Raw genomic sequence first — 20,396 nt, 5'->3', positions numbered from 1 at the left:
TTGTTTTGGATTTTTAAAATATTCATGGTGTAAACATTTCCTACAATTCCTGTAAACTTCAATCCAGTCCTCCTCTTTATCCTTTCCCTGTCTTGTGGATTCCCTAAACAAAAGCAGACCCTGTTCTTCTCTGTCTCAAAGCGGGGAGGGAAGAGAATTAACCGCAAAGGACATCACCTCCAGCACCAATCTCTGAGGCTGCAGACCAAGGCGTTTTCAAGGTCTTGATCTCAGACATCGGTCTGAGAAACAGACGTGATGAATAATATAACACATATTGCTCCTGTTCACTTCGCTTTACAATTTTGTTCTCTAATTCTTCTTGGTTGTATTACGCATAATTTTCTTGACTAATACCACCTGTTTAAAAAGAAAAAAAAAATCTAGCTCCCTTCTTCTTGGTCATAATCTGACACTAAATAACTTACTGAAACACATAACATTTTGGTATGAAGTGCCCAAAGAAATTTGCCTGGAGCAACACTTCATAGCACAGCAAAGCTCTGTCAATCCCCAAATCCAACAACACAAGTAGCACGGCAACCTCCTTGACATTAAAGCTTGCTTTTTTCTTTTATTTTTTTCCCCTCAGCATTCCAGTGAACCCTTACATTATTCCAGGTCACATATAAAAATCTATCCGTATCTCTCTACTTGTACAGCATGAAACATCATAAATAACCATCATGTAATTGTAAAAAAAACCAGTGTAACTGATGGTGGTACTATATAGTTGCTATTCTAAGTTTTTGGGGTTTGCTACTTGATTCACAAACTTCAGCCATACACAACAGTTCTCTCAAATACAAGTCTAGATCAAGGAGGTTCTACCCCAGCACAAAAACACCCAACCCATAAGGCAAGAAAAATAAACAAATCCCTGGTCTTTTCTTGCTTAAGCTCATCAGACTAATTTATTATTTTCCTGTCACCAGTTCTTTATCTTAGGTTTGAGCTAATTATTCATCCATTCTAAAGTATACAAAAAGAAGAACAATAGTCCAACAGGCACAAGTCACTCCATTACTCACAATCAATTTCCTTTCAACCTTTCCAGAGTTCAAACAGATGCAAAAATCCTGGGTTAAGTGGCAAAACTTTCTGAATAATTACTAAAGAGAAACCTTGTCCACATAGATCACTTTCAAAAGATAATTAAAAGGAAATTATAAATGGCAAAATGTTATTTATAGCACTAGACAGAGGGGCCACAGGTGCCATAAAGGTGATCCCCAGAAAGAGTTTCCAGGTTACCTTTTAATTAAGAAACATTCACATGTGTCAATGTGAAACAAACATTCCAAATTTAATATCTTACATATTCCAAATCTATTTTGCTAATATGCAATAGCATTATTATTATTATTATTTTTCATTTAGCCTATCCTCTACTGCCTCACAAAGGCAAAATTGATTTTGGAAGTGAAGAGCTTACATGATATGCAGAAGACATACTCTGTACATTCCTTCCATTACCATACTTTCAAATGAAGCTTTTTTATGCTGCCAGTCAAATTCCCCAATCTTGGTGTCCCTACATACATTGCACTGCCATGGATATGATCCATTTTCCTCCTCTAGTCCCATATTCTTTGTGTCCTTCAAAAAAAAAAAAAAAAAAGTTAACTATCAAGTGAAAATGTCCACAGCCATCCTGCATTGTTTTATTAAAAAAAAAAAAAAAAAGCGAAAAAAAAAGCCCCATCCAGACAGCTTCTTCTTTCGGAGAACAGCTTTACATTCCTGAGAGTGAGTAACTGTTGGAATAAGGCTGCCTCTGAATGTTCCAGGACTTGTCAGACATTGTAATCAGGGGACTTCCCTGTGGTTGTCGCAGTCGAATTTGTAAGGTAGAAAATGCTCCCACAGTCACGTGAAAGAAGAGCTGCCACAAGTTGCGCAGTTCATAAAGATACATGTTACACAGGCAAATTAACCCAAAAGTCAGGAAGGATTGGCATTCCTCCAGCCTGTGTAGTAGACAAACAGGTAACACTGTGGGAAGAAAAAAGAAATCAGATTACCACATAGAAAATCATTGCCACTGAAGAAACTTCACTGGTTATTGAGAAATCACAAACTGAAACAAGCAGAACTCTAAATCAAACATGTAAGAAGGGTACGATTTAGTGGTCAGGGAAGGGTGGAAAGTACCTGCTCTCAATACCAGGCTACATTTTGCTTCAATTCAGCCCTTGAGAACAACTCTCATAATAATGATTACAACCTGCAATAAACGAGTGGCTCATGACAAAGGAAAGTGGATGTTCTTGGCAATCTCTAGTCAAAATACACTCTGTTCCACCCAAACAATGGAGAAGGAACGAGAGCCAGTGTTAAGTATTCTTCAGGCAAAGCAATGGGAAGGACAGGGCCCTGAAACCAGGAGTACTCAGCACACGTAATCCCCCAGACACCAACCCAGCGTCCTGTTAGGGTTAATGCAGAGGTTAACTGGTGGATGCAGAGGGCCACAAGGATCTGCTGACCTTCTTTGGGTGGTGGCAAGATGGATCGCATCTGGAAATGCACAGCAACTTCCCTGTAGTTCTACCACGTTTCAAGGGTCAGTCTCTGCAAGCCGTGCAGAACATCAGGACTGCCCACAGTTTCCCACTCCGCCTTCTTCCTACTGCAACTGGAAACCTGTTCGAGTCTCTCACCTCAGTTTTCACCTCTAAAAGGACACAGCTGTCCAATACTTTTTTGTGGACATTACTTTTACTTCTGTTACTGTTCAAACTACTTCCTTGACTTCCACAAAAAATTGTTTGCCCCCTCTGGCTTCTAGCCATTTCTGTCTGATGAAGACAGTTTTTGCTGAGCTTCAAGGCAGACGAACAACATCAGCTGGGCTTACTTTGTATTCGCCAAATCTGTTCCCAGAGGATATATATCTATACTACACAAATTTTTTAACAGCATTCATCATCAGATTATCTACATGTCATTTCTGTTCTTCTTGCGCGTTTGCAACATTTTATAAGAGTCAGAGAAACTCTACTTAATTTTTTTTCATTTTTCTATTGCTTCAATGCAAAAGGGCAAAAGCATTGTACGCTCACAACTGAGCAATGCAATTTATTGAAGTTACTTTATATTCTATTCGAAACTTCACCACTTTATCATAAAGCATGCATTTCCACTGTAGCTGTGGCTCAGATTAAGGAAACTACTTGTGGCTTCTGGATATCTAAGTATCTTCAGAGCTGTGAGTACTGACAATCGGTAAGATTGTGTATGTCCTTCCTCCACAGCAAAGTAAAACTAGGGATAAGTAACCTGCGTGTTTCAGAATCTAGATGGAATTCCTCTGAGCCTGCTTGGCATTTTGAGCAGAGCAAAAGCAAGCTACTTGAGCTGACAGTTTTACAAATCACATCTAAAAGAGCATTAGTTGGTACTAGTATCTCAGCAGTAAGAATTCAGATAATTTCCTAGTGTGTCACTCCACTGACAACATATGAAGAAGCGTAACTGCTTCCAAGATTAAAATGAGGAGTCAGGATATGCTTCATCAAAAAGATTAATAAACTTGTAGGGTTTAAAAACCAAAAATACTATGGAGGTTTAAAAATGTAACTGCACCATGATGTTGAATTTTTTGAGAATTTTACTGAAAATCTGTTTAAAATGAATTCTGGGGCTTATTTTTTCAGTAGTCTGGGTTTGAGATGCTAGAAGATTCGCCACTTATAAAAGAGAGCACCAGCTAAAAGGCCAAAACACTGGTTTTAACACCTTGCTACAGGTGCTGTTATGAAATTCCTGAGGGCTTTTCGCCTTGTAGTGGAGGGAAGTGTTAACATGGCAATTACTGAGCACGTTTTTAGGCAGAAGGTTTCTCTGCTACTTCAGAAAAGATTTTTATTTTTGATTTTTATTCATTTATTTTTAAGAAAAGTTAAATAACTGAAAGGTCAGCTCCTTACACTTTGCACTTACAACTGTGACAGTTATTACTTTTGTACACTTTCTTCCTCAGAAGAGACTAGAAACTATGGAGGAACACTAAACATGTCAGCTCTAAACTGGAACAAGCATTTCTCGATTTCTTGGATGTATTATCAGAGCTCCTAATCTTAGCTATTTTACCCTGTGAACATTATAGCATTGCTATTTTGTCAGTATTGCAATACTCAGTTACAATTTTATAAGCAAAATAGGCCATAAACCAGAAACAGAGTAACTTAAGAGTTTACTTTAAAATGGCACTTTCAAGTATGCAAAAAAAAAATCCCAAATGTAAAAAAAACCTTGAGCAATTAAAAATCATAGTTTATATTTTAATCCTGCTAAGAAAGTGTCCTAAAGCTTTACATTTGATTTTTATATAAAAGCAAACCTAGATATTAATAGCATCATCTTGAAATGAAAGGTTTTAGAGAGTATATGGTATGGTGATGGACTATTCCCCCGCAACACTAGAACAGCTGCTACTTTTCTTCTTAGACAATGTGAAAACACCCAGATTGCATACCGTATGTGAAAATGTAAAGGGAACACTACACCATTTCAGTTCGATACATGCAGGTATACACCTGCAGCCTTAACTGACCACTCAATACATCCCATGAATTACTACAATACTTCAAAAGTAGCAAAAATGCTGTCTACCCTCACACTTGTTCTCAGTATTAGAGACAGACTGCGAAGATGCTCATCGTGGTCCAAAGAGCTTCACTTCAAATGCAGAAAGAGCTGGCATAGAAACTCTTCAGTTTATGCATTTATTGGCTCCTAATGATCATGACAAAATTACATTCTTCATTGTTGCACACTGTTAGTGAGCCTAAAATACCCTGCTCCATCTAAGTCCCATTTTTTGCCTGCACACCTAGTTTACAAACATTTGCTGGGAAACCAGAAAAAGAAACACACTGCTATGCTATTATTAAGTGAATAAGAGAATACAACATTATGGAAGCCTTGTCGGTGAATGGTAATGAAATGTGCTGTCATGCAACATATGGAATTAATCTCCCAAACTCCTAAATGTGGCAAATGAACATCAGAACATGCCACAGAACTGCCAGCCCTCTTAGTTCAGGAAAATGACCAACTACATATTGTATCAATCACACTAGAGGGTGCACAACAAAGTCTTGCCAGATATATTTTGAATATTAAGAAAAAGCTTACATTCCAAACTGCATGGATTCCTTCTTTAAAACAGATCTATTCAAGTCAGACAGTGGGGGAAGACATTTGTCTTTATGTCTCAATGCAAAGATATGAATACTTTATAAAGAACAAGGTTTCTAATTTGGTAAAGGAGGGAAGAATGTGTATTTCTCACACAAAAAATAAAGAATGGAGAAGCTCTACCTTCTCTGATATGGAACAGACTGTTGGCATGGAAAATTAACACCAATCTGAAGAATTACTTAAGGCAGAAGCTGATGAAAAGTCAAAAAGGAGTGAAGAACACAAGTTGTACTGTGACATTTTGCTACAGATGTAGAGAATGGAGATTACAGGTAACCTGGACAAAAGGCTGACTGATATAAAAGGAAAATCCTGAGACACTATTCTATTTTATGGTCTGACACAGTACTAAACATTGGCATACAGAAACAATTAGAAACTGCATAATCCACAAGTGCAACAGATTAAAAGTCAAAAGAATTATAGTAACAGCAATTAAGCATGACAGACATTCTAGTCACAGATAAACATAACAGCAGTGCCACTGAATGATAAATGCCAGTGGGCACCAGAATACCTTGCTACACGTTATACAGGAAAGTCAAATTCAAATGCAGAAAACCTACAGACATGAAATGCAATGTGAAATATCAGACATGAGAAGGAAAACATAGTGAAAAGTGGCTGAAAGCTCTCTGAAAAGGAAGAAGATGCACGATAACATACAAAGTGAGGAAAATTCTGAGGTGTAGTACCTAGGTATCTCTGTATTTACCTCAAATCTTCCCAAAGGAAAGAAGCAGTAAGGCATTTGTTCAGATGGTTAAGTTTACTTGAACTATGAAATTGCTACTTTAAGGAAACAACATAACCTCTGCTGCTTGTGACTTGAGATAAATTGTAAGCTCCAGACAGAAAAGTACACCAAATCTTAATCAACTAACTGGAGAAAAATGCCAGCGAACAGAAGCTCTTTGTATCAATCTACTGTACGACAGTTTATGATTAATGAAATAAAACAGAGCAGAAATTATTTTTCTAATTGCCCTATTCAAGTATCTGTGACATTTAAGAAAACACTATGACATTTACGCGTGAGTGAGTAATGTTTCTAAACTCTAGTGAATTATGCAAGCAGAAGAACTCACCTGGTACAAACAGGCTGCTGTTCCAAGAAAAAATGCAATAACATAGCTGAAATCTTCGCCTTCATTCTGTGAAAATAAAACAAAAAGCCATGTTTTACAATGTTTCCATGAATACCAGATATTTACAGTATAAAAGTTATTAATTATTGTATGTTAACATAGTCTCACATAGAGATTTATAATAATTCCTATACTAGCTAAACTAAAAGAGTTAGCACTAATCATTGCTTATTATATGTCTGGTAAAAAACCCACCACGATCTGGAATCTGAACAAAATGTTTATTCACAACAGACAACTAATGCTGAGATTTTCAAAGCCTTGAAGGCAGCTAACACTGGACACTTTTTGTCTTCAGACGCCTTTGAAAATCCAAGTCTAAATACCGGCAACTACTTTTAATATCAACTTGGTAGAACTGTGCCTTCCTCCAGCTTCACAAAATGGAAACGAGATAAAAGGAAAAGACACGAACTGGCCACCAGGGTGTGGTAAAATTCCACCCAGAGCGTAAGGCTGGCAGCTCAGCGCCCATGGCGGTGAGGACAAACAAAAGCTCATGAAGGCATCAGAGAGAGTATTGGAAAATTAAGTTTTCTTGATGGAAAAGATGGAAACATTTACTTGAAGGGATAGATCTTTTCACTATGCATTCAGAAAACAAAACAACAAAAATTCCTTCTAACTTATTCAAACGGGTTGTTAATAGTTTCTATAGGGCTGAGCAGAATAAATGTACATGCTCGGTGATCATTCTAACTGCATTTCCAACAAACGTCTGCGACAATCAGAAACTTTCCCAGGAAAACAATGGGTACTCATGCAAATGTTCTTCCTCGAAAGCGAATTTCATTTTGAGGAGAAGGTGGTCCCTTCGGAACTACGACTTGTTTCTGCTCAGAGTACATTCAGTGTGCAGCATTTGCATCTACAGTGTAGAGCAGGGAAAACTTTGTCTGTCTGCACGTAACGCTCACCTACACAACGCAGTACACTCCCAAACCGTAAACTAATCTCTGCCTCGGTGCCACTGCGCATTTGCTGGATTATAGTTACAGATTGTAACAGTTTTGCTAACGCCCAAATAAAAACCCTGATTATAAAGGAAATACTAATTCAGAGAGAAGCTTCCGAGTGACTTCTCAGAAGAAGTTCCATTCATCATGTTCTGGATTATTTCTCCCTAAACCTTTCAGATTTTTCCATAATAAAGTAAATTAAGAGAAATTTTAATGGATTTTTAGTGTGCCTCATTTGTCAGAAATGAAAAAACATCTTCCATCTGTACTGCCATCTTTTTCCTACAGATGCAATAATATATAGAATAAAAATAATTGGCTGCCCTATCATCAGTTAATTAGGTTAATCTAACATTGGCATTCCTTTTTTTAAAAATCATCTGCAGAAAGATAACAAAACATGTTCTAGAAACGTTACAGTAAGTGGTAGAAATCTGTTCAGTACTACTTGTATTACAGTGCACTTTACAGTCATTCCTATTTATAAACCGAGAGAATTGTGCATAACAGAAAAATCTAATTAGGGGTAAAGTAGAGATGTATGTTCATAACTTCACTCTTGGCTTTTCTTTAAAAAACAAACCAAAAACAACTCAAAAGAAGGACCTAGTGTGGAACACTCATTAACCCTGTTCCTCTATTCATTAGTCTTCAGCAAACACTGAGACCTCAAACATGACTGCTTTATTAAATCTTTACGTATATCAATAATTATGTAAGACGACTGGAATACAGGTCATCTTCTTTATCTTACTTCCCTAAAAAATCTATTCGGTATCAAAAGCATTGCAGATATATGTTTGAATAAAAAGATTACCTATTAGCCAAGCAGGATTCCCATTTTTCTTTCAGAAAACTTCCATGAGGTTTTTAGTTTCAACCTCACCACCACAACAGTAGAGCCATTTAATGTTAAGAAAGACTTTTTTGGGGTAACACATGAACTTTCTGTGTGTGCTCGCAAGCACTACCAGCATATTCACTTGAATTGCTTGAAATCATTAACCCCTATCATTTTCATTGTAGCAAGGAGAATACAACCAGCACAAGAAATGGAATAGAAAGAAACTGAAAAGCTATAGGGAGGGTCAGAGCAGAGAGTTCACATAAACAAATAAAGGTTTGTTGGGGAGGCCGTTTGGTGAGGAATGAGGTGGTGTTTTGGGGAGGGGGACAGGGTTAGGAGAAATTACTTGACAGTTTCCTTACATTGATACTTTCAGCACACAAACAAGCATTCTACTCAAGAAGGTTATTAAAAAACAAACAAGCAAACAAATAAAAACTAAAAAAGGTTTCTAAAAAACAAAACCTGTTTTTAAAAAACTGTTTTAAAGATCCCTGCTCTGTGGATCCTTCCAAAAAATTGGCCAGATTTTCAAAGCTGTTCCTCATTTCTCTCAAGTGTTTTTAAATAACATGTATTAAAATTAAACGTCTCATATCCTGGCATAAATTTAGAAAACAGAACATTATGTTCACATACATACTGCTAGCGAAGTACCTAGGGAAGGAGTCGGCCACCCACTTTTCACTGCTTTTGAAACTCAGCCTCAATGAATGATGCATCACACCCAAGGAGGATGCACAGATCACAGACAATACAGGTTTCATAAACAGAGCTCTGACCTCACAAATAGTACTTCTGAAATAAAACTAGCAAGACTTAGTTCATACAGCAAGCACCTTCTAAGGTGATATCATGATTGCTATGATGCGTCACTCTCAAAGTCATGAACATGTACAATACCTGGAGAAGACTTTCTATGGCATGAAAGCCACGAATTAAATTCAAAGCCCCACATAACAGACTAAGAACAAATGAGACAATCCCTGGCAGAGTCACAGGTTCCAGACGCTGATGAGGCGCTGCAAACAAAAGATCAAAAAAAGATACCAAAGGTCAAAGCAATGTCTTCAGAAATTTAGTAAAATAGCAATCTCATTTTTCAGAGGCTTCTAGCTCAAGAAGAGATCACTGAAGCAAACCACAAAATGTCAAGCTTTTTTTTTTTCTAAAAGAAGAAACATTTAAATATTTCAACACATGGTTTGACAAAAGTATACTTTCCTTCAATTCACATATATAACTGTCTTATAATATTATTATATAGTGTATATATATATAGTACTGTGTTCAGCTCTGGGGCCCCCAACATAAGAAGCTGTTGGAGCAGGTCCGGAGGAGGGCCACGAAGATGATCTGAGGGCTGGAGCACCTCTGCTACGAAAACAGGCTGAGAGAGTTGGGGTTACTCAGCCTGGAGAAGAGAAGCCTCCGGGCAGACATTCTAGCAGCCTTTTAGTACTCAAAGAAGGTCTACAAGGAAGCTGGAGAGGGGCTTTTTACAAGGGCGTGTAGTGACAGGACAAGGGGCAACGGCTTTAAACTGAAAGAGGGGAGATATCAGTTAGACATAAGGAAGAATTTTTTTGCAATGAGGGTGCTGAGGCACTGGAACAGGTTGCCCAGAGAAGTTGTGGATGCCCATCCCTGGAAGTGTTCAAGGCCAGGTTGGATGAAGGTTTGAGCAACCTGGTGTAGTGGAAGGTGTCCCTGCCCCTAGCAGGGGGGTTGGAACCACATGATCTTTAAGGTCTCTTCCAACCCAAACCATTCTATGATGTAGTCTTTAACTCAATACATTCAGTTTTGAAAGCTGCTCAAACATGCCAGGAAATGGATGGCAAATTACGCATTTTCTAGTGAAATTTGTCTACAATTCATGCCCAGCTAATAAGTCACGTACTTAAGAGCTCCTCTCACAACCTCCACTCTTCTTAACACTAATGCATTAGCAGAGCCATTGAGACTGATTTAGCTTGTTTGCTGAACGGAACACTATGATGCAAAGCTATTACAGTCCCCTACTTTAAAAAACACACCCAGTGAGTGCTACCAAAGACACAAATAAAAAGCTCTGAAACTAAGCTTGTGTCTGTATTACAACCTAATACAGACCTTCCTGACAATGCTTAGATGTCTCTTACAAAACACATTAAAATTAAAACACCCTTTCTTTTCCATGCACACCCACTCTTTCGGGTTTAGCTAGGGTGACAAGTACACAACAGTTGTGTATGTTCCTCATTAGTGTCCCTTTCCGTAATTAATAACAGAAAGCAAATATGAAAAAATAATGCAGAACTCTTAACAGTCTAAGCAACACTACGAAAACAACAGGACTACTGAGCCATACTTAAATCATTCTGTTCAAATCAACGAAGTGTAAAGGTGTGAACAATGAGGTTAATGAACTGTAACAGTAATAGAGAGAAGGTGTCAATCCTGGTTGTTTGCATTGCATAGATCCAGGGAAAAGGCTTTCCAAACAGTTTATGAAGTTATAGAACCTAAAGAAAAAATGACAAAAGCTATTTCACATGGATAAGCAGACAGGGCTGTCTAATTATGACTGTGTGATAACTTAAAACACAAAATTAGTTCAGTTAACACATTTGTACTGAATTTGGTAATCAGTATTTTTCATTTTTTTTTAAACAAAAGCGTAACTCATGTTTAACTTTCAGAGCTTACTGCTTTTCTAACCATAGTGGATATTAGAGGAACACTACCAGCACTCACTCAGTTAAGGTTAGATATGCTATTTGCATACCAAACCATTCTTTTTCAGTGACTCATAACCACTTGGGTTTTTTTAAACCATCTCATCTAGACAGTGGCAAAAAGCTGAAGGTGTATGTCATTGTTTTTAGCCAAAAGTCATTGCATTTCATTAACTGGTGAATAAAATTAGTTCACTGCTCTCCATGCATAGCTCTCCAGACAATCTGGTTTTCCCCATGTATCAGGGTAACTTTAAAACATCACGTGTTAAAAGAGTATTTGAAACATCTCTTTGAGAACCATGAGGGCAAAAGTAAGAGAGTCTCATCAGCTAAATCAAGACAGTCTATGAAGGATCATAAAATAGTAACTTTTCTTTCCTATTAATATGAAAACAAACCCAAAAACCTTAAACAACATTACTTACCACAACTGATGTCATTAAGCTCTCTAGGGCTTAACAAATCTTACTTAGTGTTACAATCAAAGCAACAAGACTGTGTGGTGTGGTGTTGTCGACATGCTGGAGGGAAGGGATGTCACCCAGAGGGACACTGACAGGCTGGAGAGGTGGGCTTGTGTGAACCCCAAAGTTCAACAAGGCAAAGTGCAAGGTCCTGCACGTGGGTCGGAGCAATCCCAAGCACAAGTACAGGCTGGACAGAGAATGGATTGAGAGCAGCCCTGAGGAAAAGGACTTGGGAGTGCTGGTGGATGAGAAGCTCAACATGAGGCAGCAATGTGCGCTGGCAGCCCAGAAAGCCAACCGTATCCTGGCTGCATCAAAAGAAGTGTGGCCAGCAGGTCGAGGGAGGTGATTGTGCCTCTCCACTCTGCTCTCGTGAGACCCCACCTGCAGTACTGCATTCAGCTCTGGGGTCCCCAACATAAGGACATGGACCTGTTGGAGCAGGTCCAGAGGTGGGCTATGGAGATGATCCGAGGGTTGGAGCACCTCTCCTAGGAAGACACGCTGAGAGAGTCGGGATTGCTCAGCCTGGAGAAGAGAAGGCTCTGGGCAGACCTTCCAGCAGCCTTCCAGTACTTAAAGGGGGCCTACAGGAAAGCTGGAGAGGGCCTTTTTGCAAGGGTGTGCAGTGGTAGGACAAGGGGCAACGGCTTTAAACTGAAAGAGGGGAAATTTAGATTAGATATTAGGAAGAAATTTTTTACAATGAGGATGGTTAAGCACTGGAGCAGGTTGCCCAAAGAAGTTGTGGATGCCCCATCCCTGGAAGTGTTCAAGGCCAGGTGGATGAGGCTTTGAGCAACCTGGTGTAGTGAAGGGTGTCTCTGCCCCCCGGCAGGGGGATTGGAACGAGATGATCTTTAAGGCCCCTTCCAACCCAAAGCATTCTATGATTTAAATACAAAAAAAAAAAGCAAAACCAAAAGAATGAAGGAGTATCAGAGTAGGAGGAGCAAAGGACAGCTGACCTTAAGTACATCCACAAATCTTAGAGATAATTGCCATACCAAAAACTCTCTAACACAAGCCAAGGATCAAATAAAGCACAAATTTTGAATTAAAATGCCGAAACTTAAATAAAAAATTAGGAAATTCACACATTGTGAGAAACTGCACTTCTTGTAAGAATAAAAATAAAATAAAATAAAAAGTTTTTTTAAAAAAAAATCAAGTCCACCATTAGGCAAAAAGTAACTTTGATTTGACAACTGTTCCTTCATTGAAAAAAAGCTCAGAAAAAAGTAAATTTATCCTAAGCAAATAAATATCTAAACACCACACATCAGCATGCTGTCACCCTATTTCTAATGCCTGCCAACACCTACATTCACCTTTAAAGCAAAATTCTACCCAGAAACTGCACACTTTCTGCTTCACACATCAGTAACTACCCCTACTGCTCACTACACGGCACAACTTTCACTAAAGGAAAACGGCGGCTGTTTCCAGTGCCTTTAGCAACACAGGAGGCCCAGACGCTAGACCTTGGATAAATACCCAACTACAAGTACAAGCAAGTAACAGACAGTGCATCACCAGCATAGCCAAAACTAACGCATCAAATTCTGCTATTCTGTGTAACAAAACAAGGTTTGCATCCACCTAACTTCCTCCCTCTGCACGCTATCCAGCTTGGTTCAACTCACCTAATTCACTTATAGCAAGTCATATTTTTAACAGGACAGTACACTAAGGAAACCACCCTAGGCAAACTGTATCTTTTTGTGAGAATCTGTCCTTAGAGCAAAGGAGAAACTCCGAAGTCTCGCTAACGGAGTGGGTAGCAAACATCCAGAGAAAGTTCTTTTCAAGGATCGAGAGGAGCAATGAATGTAAAGAATCACAGAACTATTAGCAGACATGCTAAAATAGACACTGTTATTCAACAGCATGTAAAATTTGAAGAGCTGAAGAAGGAGTAAAATGCAAACCCCTCATAATGTACAGCCCTTTGATGGGGGGTTTCTACAGCAATTCAAGGAATGAAGTGGATAACTGAACAGCAAGATCTATGGAATTCAGAGAAAGAATAAAGTCAAAAGTAACTGAAAGAGGAAGAAAAAAGAAGAAAGTCAACAGAACAAAAGGGTACAACAGAACTGATTCTGTAAGAACTGTGGAGAGGTAGATGAAAAAAAATTGGAAGATCATCTGCCAATTACAGTTTAATTTTACTTTATAGCAAACAGGGAAGTGGTCCTTATACATTTCAATTTAGGCACATATGATCTTCCAACACTTTTACTCAGAAAAGTGATAAAAACCTCATCTCCCACTACACGGACATCTTTAAAAATATAGCCAATTTTGTCACAGGCAGAATTCTCTCATGTTAATTGTTTCTTTCTTTTTCCAAATGCAGGTAGATAATTTTCAGTTAACCAATCGCCACCATAACCTTTACCACAAGCCGGGATGACACTGGAATATTAAAAGTAACAACAATGTAAGCATCCAAAGTGGCCAAAGAAAGGTATCACAGCATTGCATACCTTTAAAATCAGATGCATATATAAGCAGCAGATGATTAAAGGTTACGTATAGCGCTGCTTACAAGATTCCACTCTTCTAAACAATTTTAATATCTTCACACATTTCCTTTACTAATTTTCCAGAATCTATCTGTAATACTGTGAAATTGCAAATACTGACACGGTAAGCTACTTCTACACTCACTCACAGCACCTAAAACTCTCCGGATCAGGGCCTCAGCAATACAAACAGGGCACCCTAGCGATTTTGTTTGTTCTTCATTTGCAGTAGAAAGTTTTCAATCTTCTAAAGGAAATTTTACACATGAGTGAAGTAATTAGGATAATACACTGGCAAAGAGATCCTATTTAATATACATAACTGCACGAAATTAAACTGATCTCTTATATTACAGAACTGAGGAATTGTTTAGTTTTATGACTGCAATTTTCACCCTTACACTGTAAAGTGAATGGCCTCAGCGTGTGACTTGCCCAGGATAACTAGCCTTACAGACAGAGGTACTTTTTGGAAAAAAGGGAATATACTAAATAATTGAAATCAACCCTTCCTTTTATTCTATTTATGATTTTGCTTCACTAAACTTGAAGACTGAAATCAGATTGTGTCAGTTTCACGTGTGGATTCTATGTATTAGTGCAAGGATTTGGCAAGTTTTAAGTTTTCTGTCCTGCTGGGAAACATCTGTGGGCCTCAAACCGATTCAGAGCATTGACAAACCCTTAACTCAGTTCAACTACACAATTCCGTATCTACCTCCTACATGAAGTAAACTTAAAGTTTTAAAAAATTAACGACTACTCAAGTGAACGTGGCAAGTACACACAAATTGCTATTACTGACATTGTACACAAGGCACTTAGATCTTTTAGCCAGCACAGCTCTTTGGATTTTCACTGTCACAAATGATTCCTAAGGAGATGCTTCTCCCTCCAGCTGCGGTAACTTACGACACTATGCTCTTAGTTTATGGCATCATTGGGTCTTACTGGGCAGAAATTACAAAAATTTTCATAAATCTTAGAAAGTCAGAAAAAGAAAGATCATCTTGCTAAGTGCTCATCTCAATTTGCTTATATTTATGTAGACTTTTTCTTTCCCTTCAATAAAGCAGTCCATGAACAGACTCATTTGTCTCTGAGTGCCTTAGAAGATACGCACTTGAGCAGAGGACAAAGCAGACATCTAAGCTAAATACACATAACGTCATGGCAGCTTTATGCTTTAAGAACATCACAATGAAAAAAGCTTTTTTTAAAGAAAAAAAATACCAAAAGAAAGATTAATTCTACTGCCCTGCATCTGTCTCATTTAAGGATATAAAAACAAAAGTCTGAAGCTCACCTGCAGATATCTTACCAGTACCCTTATATTCCACCACAGATAAATGTGCAAATCCATTAGCTGAACCAAGTTCTGACACGGAAATTTGATATGGTGGTCTCAGTTTGATTTCTGTCTGCATGTCAGCAAGATTCATCTTTGTTGACAAAGAACGTGTGTTGTTATATCTTTGTTTGGTCCTCTGAATGAAGTTATCTGTGTAAAAGTTAAATAAAAAGTATATCCTTATGAACTTGTTAATTAAATAATCCAAGACCATGCAGCTTTATATACTACATACTTCCCAAATTTAAATATGCTGTTTGAAATGCTTGCGTTTACCTTGGAATTTCTAATACTGTCTCTGTTTGTGGACTAATATATCATGGGCTATTTAATTCTGCAGTAAAAAAAAAAAGCTCTAGAAACCTAATTAACTGTGAATAAATAAGAGCTTTTCACTGCATGAGACCGAATGCATTGCTAATACAATGGATTTACTGCACTTATCCTAGCTTTTCCGTTAGTTTAGGAAATATCTTATGAAAAAATTAACCGCATTCAAGTATAAACTTACTTCAGTGTGAAACATGCCTGCAAAATATTCAGGTGGAGAAAATCAGCATCATGTTATAGAGCTATAGACTATAATAGACCTACATTCTAACATAATAACTTGTAAAACAAAGGCGGCACTCAAAAAAAAAAAATTGCTTATAGAAAATCTCATAAGGAAGACAACAATGTTATAAAAAAATGTTAAAAATGGACTGACGGAATTATAAATACGAATTAACCAACTGGTATATTTCTGCCCATATTTCTAGAACTGCAGTTCTTTCTGCTCTAATGTGTTCTATAAGAATATTTAAAATAACTACCTAACATACAGTATTAAAGCAACAGATATTAACGGAATCTAACATACAGTATTAAAGTGGACAGATATTAATGGAATCCATAACAGCTGTTATCTGGTATATGTGAGATTAGTCGTATTTGGAGCTCGCACAACAGAAGATTAAATGCTTCACTATATCATAAGACAAATAAAATCTCTCCCTTTCATGTACTAAACAAAAATTACAACACAGCTAAGAGCAAACACGAAATTGCAATCTTTCACTTGAGAAATTTATGACTCAATGCTTTTACAGGTTAAGTATTTCAACAGATATGAAGTCAAACAACTCCTAGTATTATTAACTAGAAGATGAACTCCTGATTTGGTCGCACAAGGCTTAACTCAAACATACTGGAATGAACAGAAAGATTATAACAAGTTTGGGTAAAATGCTAGTTGCCTAGTTAATGCTCACAGAAGTATTTCTTTATTGACTTATATGGGAGTTAAATCAGATTCTAAATCCACTTGAAATACAGCTACAAACTGCCTTGGACATTTTTGTGTGCATTAAGTTGCACATCTATTCAAATACTCATTTGTCTTAGTGTGAGAATGAAGGAAAAATTAAAAAAAAGCCAGGTCCTTACCAAACTCTATAAAACAGTACGGTCTGACAGCAGTATTTGTCTTCATCATATTGTAGGTAGTGATGAACTCTTTCTGAAGCTCATCCAGGAAGCAGAAAGCCAGGACACTGGGATAATTTTCAGTGCACAACATCATATAGCTTACTCCAGAGAACTGATAAAGCTATAATTGAAATAACAAATTCAAAATTTCAAATTTAAAACCCAGGTAATTCACTGCTTCACTAGTCTGATCTCGTGTTCTATACTCAGAAACGCTAAAACTGCTCTGAGGTCACAAAGGAATTAATGCTTGCTAAAAAGCCCAACGCTATTCTAGAAGAAAAATAATTACTTTTTAGGCAATGTTTTACTTTAACACCACATTTTACCATCATACAAGAAGCTGTGTTACACATATATGTGTATATATGTAAGACGTGTGTGTATACGTATGTACACACCCTCACATTCATGGAACATAAAACAACATAAAGCTTTTGGTATACAGAAACACAGCAGGCTTGTCCATAATTGCTTTTCCTTCATCTCAAGTGCTGAATATGTGATCTGATGAATCCCAAAAATGCAAAAACTTATCTTCAGAGTAGGGGTAGGATAGTTGGTTCTTTCTAAACTATGTGAGGAAACAAAACTGATCCACAGAATAAGGGATTCGTCATTCTTCAAAGACAGCTCAAGGACGACCAGAGATGGCAAATATGAAATTAGAAAAGGGACAGTTTTCAATACACATACCCCTATTGCATTTAGGCAATTCATTAAGTAAAGATCACATTTTCACGACATTCAAATTTCTTCAAAACCTTTGACACTATTACACTATTAAACATAAACATAATCAAACACCAAAGGTAATAAAATACTCTTGAATAAGTCTTATGTCTCGTTCTTAAAAGTTTCTTTTAACTGATCAGTTTACAAGCTAACTACAGCTGACATCAAATGGAAAAATTAGTCCACGCTGGGCCTAATCGTGAGGAATGCTGGAAACTCACATACACCAATGGAGATGGAGAAGGCTGAGCACCTTCTAGGATCATTCAGCTGTTGTACCGTCCACCACTGTAACTTCTACCTTAACATCAATATATTTGCTAGGGCTTAGGATGAAATCACTCACCTCATTTAAACGGCATATCTGAATTAGAATTAGAATTTAGCTCAGCTAAAGTGCAATCAAATTAGTAACTACACACAGGTGCACCTAGTTACCAATACTAAGGAGAAAGGTCACATAAAAAGCAAAATTCTGAGTAAACAATAGATTCAAAGAATTATTTCACGATAACCCAATTGCCACACTGCAAACAAGGGAAAAAGAGCATCTCCTGAATTATTACCTAATGAGTGTTGACATGCCATCAAATTGACTAGCTCAAAAAATTTAGGAATAGTATTAAAAAATAGTCAAAACACAAAAGCATGAAGAGAAAACAAAAAGCCTTGTTGTGAAAGCGCCGGATGGAGCCATAGGATAGGCAGGCTCCATTCAACCAGTCAAGACTTTATGACACACTGCCTCCACACTAGAAAAGTCTCTCCTTGTGTGCCAGTTATGCCCAGGGTTTAGGGTATGTCTTCTGTGAAGTTAACAGAAACTCTGCAGGTTCCATAATGTCACGACCACAAGTTTTCAAAACACCAGGTTATGAAAGTATTTGGGTACTTTTTAAAATGTGTGTAGACTAAAAAAGAGAAAACAAATGAATACTAGTTGAACTAGCATGACAAAGAGTAAGTCTGGTCATTTTCATGTAAGAAACAAACTTGAAATTTAAAGAAATATTTATAGTAGGTCCAGGAATTCCATATTTATAAAATACTGTCCATTTCAAACTGGAACTTCCACCAAAGTTTGAGTAAGTTTCAAATCTTTCTGTAATTCTCAATTTTAAATTTCTGATACACAACTAGTGCCAAGAATTAATCTTAATTTGACTAATCATTTCTAATGTGAACTGTTAACTTTTTAACTTACTGACAGAGACAACCCAGGATGTCAAAATATATAAAAGAGAAGTCTTACTTATATTATACTGCCCAGTTTTCAGAGTACATCTATCAGGAAGCTGAGAAAGTTTCTTTGAGAGCATTTTAAAATATTTTCTACATTCTTGCATTCCGGTGCTCTGATCAGAATCAGTAGATGCAGACAGTGGGAGTCCATCCCTCACACGGACCACAGAGGCAGATAAAATCATAGACATTGCCAACAGAGTTAACAACAACCTACAACAAAACACAAACAGAGGAATCAGAATTAAGGCAAAAGCAAAAACAATGAAGTCTACTGTGATTAATCAAACTTCCCAAGCTCTGTACTGAGCTCAGGCTAAAAACGGGGCACAGGGAGGATTTTCAACTACAACTCAGATTAGAGCCCTAACTGAATAGGACCTATTAGTCTATGTGAACTTCAAAGCAGCAGCACATCTAATGTCATGTTTTCAAATATTTTATCTGAACTGTCATAAATCCTCGCCTAGACATGCCTGTGAAGGCTGAAACACTTAGCCTTGGTACTACTGTCGCACTTGCACCGTTCAAGCTGTGAGTCTTCTTGTTTAGTGAGACAACAATTACAGTCTAAACAAACAAGAACAATAGCTGGAAAGGAAAAACGTGTACTGTAAAGATATGCCAGATGAAAAAGTGATCCAGGTCTTGATCAAGCAATAATATTAATGTGCTTTCATGAAACTCTGTTACTGAGTACATGCTTAAGTACCCTGACAAACAGAGACTTACACAACTTACCACTAGCAAATAGGAAATCAAGACTCAGGACAACAAGGAACGTACTCCAGCTCTCCCACCTCACAATGGGATTTCTTAAACGCAAAATGTCTTTTTTCTATCTGGGTCTCCATTCTCTTTAAATCTGCAAAATGTGTCTATCAGTATTACACAAATACTGAATGGGCTGAAATGGTGCTTGCAAAGCCTACATGCTTTTACTGTATTTCATTTTCAAAGCACAATAATTAAAGCTTTATGGAATACAGTCACTGAAAAAGTTGTGTATTTTAAGATTTCTTCATCAAAAGGTGAAAATTTATAGCTGGCATATAACAGCATAAACACATAGCCTGCAGTCGGTGTTTCAAGACTGAAGACACATTTTTAAAACTTTCAATTTCTTCAAACATTACATTAAATCAAAACATCCAGAATTTAGCAAGACAAGCATTAAAGAAGGATTACTATCCGCTAAGTATCAGTACACAAGCTTGTCCTCTTACAAGTGGGTGAACTGCTAGAATTTATATGAAGCCGAAGCAAACACTTCCTCAACTCTTAACACTGCTCTGCAGACTCCTACCACATACTACACCTATCGCTTAAGAGATTATGAAAAAAATAGATTTTTGCCTCCCTCAGACGATGCTACTCAAGCTCCATACAGTCACAAATTGCAAAAGAAAACAGATTTCTGAATACAGCTGAAATATGCTTTCGTGTGCAATACTGACATGCTTACAGCACCTTTCAAACTGTGACATTAGAGGTTCTTTACAACTCTTCGCAACTGAAGGACTGTATTCTGAAAAGTTAGGAATCCAAATTTTCCCAAAATAGCACTGCCTCTTCATAAAAGAGAGAAAAGAGCTATCTTTCCCTGAACTCTCACCTCCCCTACTTCCCACTTTCCAAAGGTTACATATACATCAGGATACTTACTGAATAATAATCAATATTCATGTTTTTCAAGTGTATTTACTCCTCAGAGA

The 20,396-nt window shown here is 37.5% G+C and overlaps 1 protein-coding gene across 1 annotated transcript; it reads right to left on the bottom strand.

Moving 5' to 3' along the window:
* Positions 1–1,014: 1,014 nt before the first annotated feature.
* Positions 1,015–18,902, bottom strand: SEC22A (SEC22 homolog A, vesicle trafficking protein). The gene is given in 9 exon segments (XM_086615695.1): positions 1,015–1,828; positions 1,831–1,956; positions 1,959–1,995; positions 6,297–6,362; positions 9,066–9,184; positions 15,190–15,384; positions 16,663–16,816; positions 18,191–18,201; positions 18,692–18,902. Coding segments are annotated over 9 exon segments (921 nt in total). The 5' UTR covers positions 18,873–18,902; the 3' UTR covers positions 1,015–1,796.
* Positions 18,903–20,396: the final 1,494 nt, after the last annotated feature.

The sequence above is a fragment of the Tauraco erythrolophus genome, chromosome 8, assembly GCF_009769465.1.
Source record: "Tauraco erythrolophus isolate bTauEry1 chromosome 8, bTauEry1.pri, whole genome shotgun sequence".
NCBI classification, from domain to species: domain Eukaryota; kingdom Metazoa; phylum Chordata; class Aves; order Musophagiformes; family Musophagidae; genus Tauraco; species Tauraco erythrolophus.
Note: the sequence above shows the minus strand (reverse complement) of the source record. Positions and strands in the feature narration are given on the sequence as shown.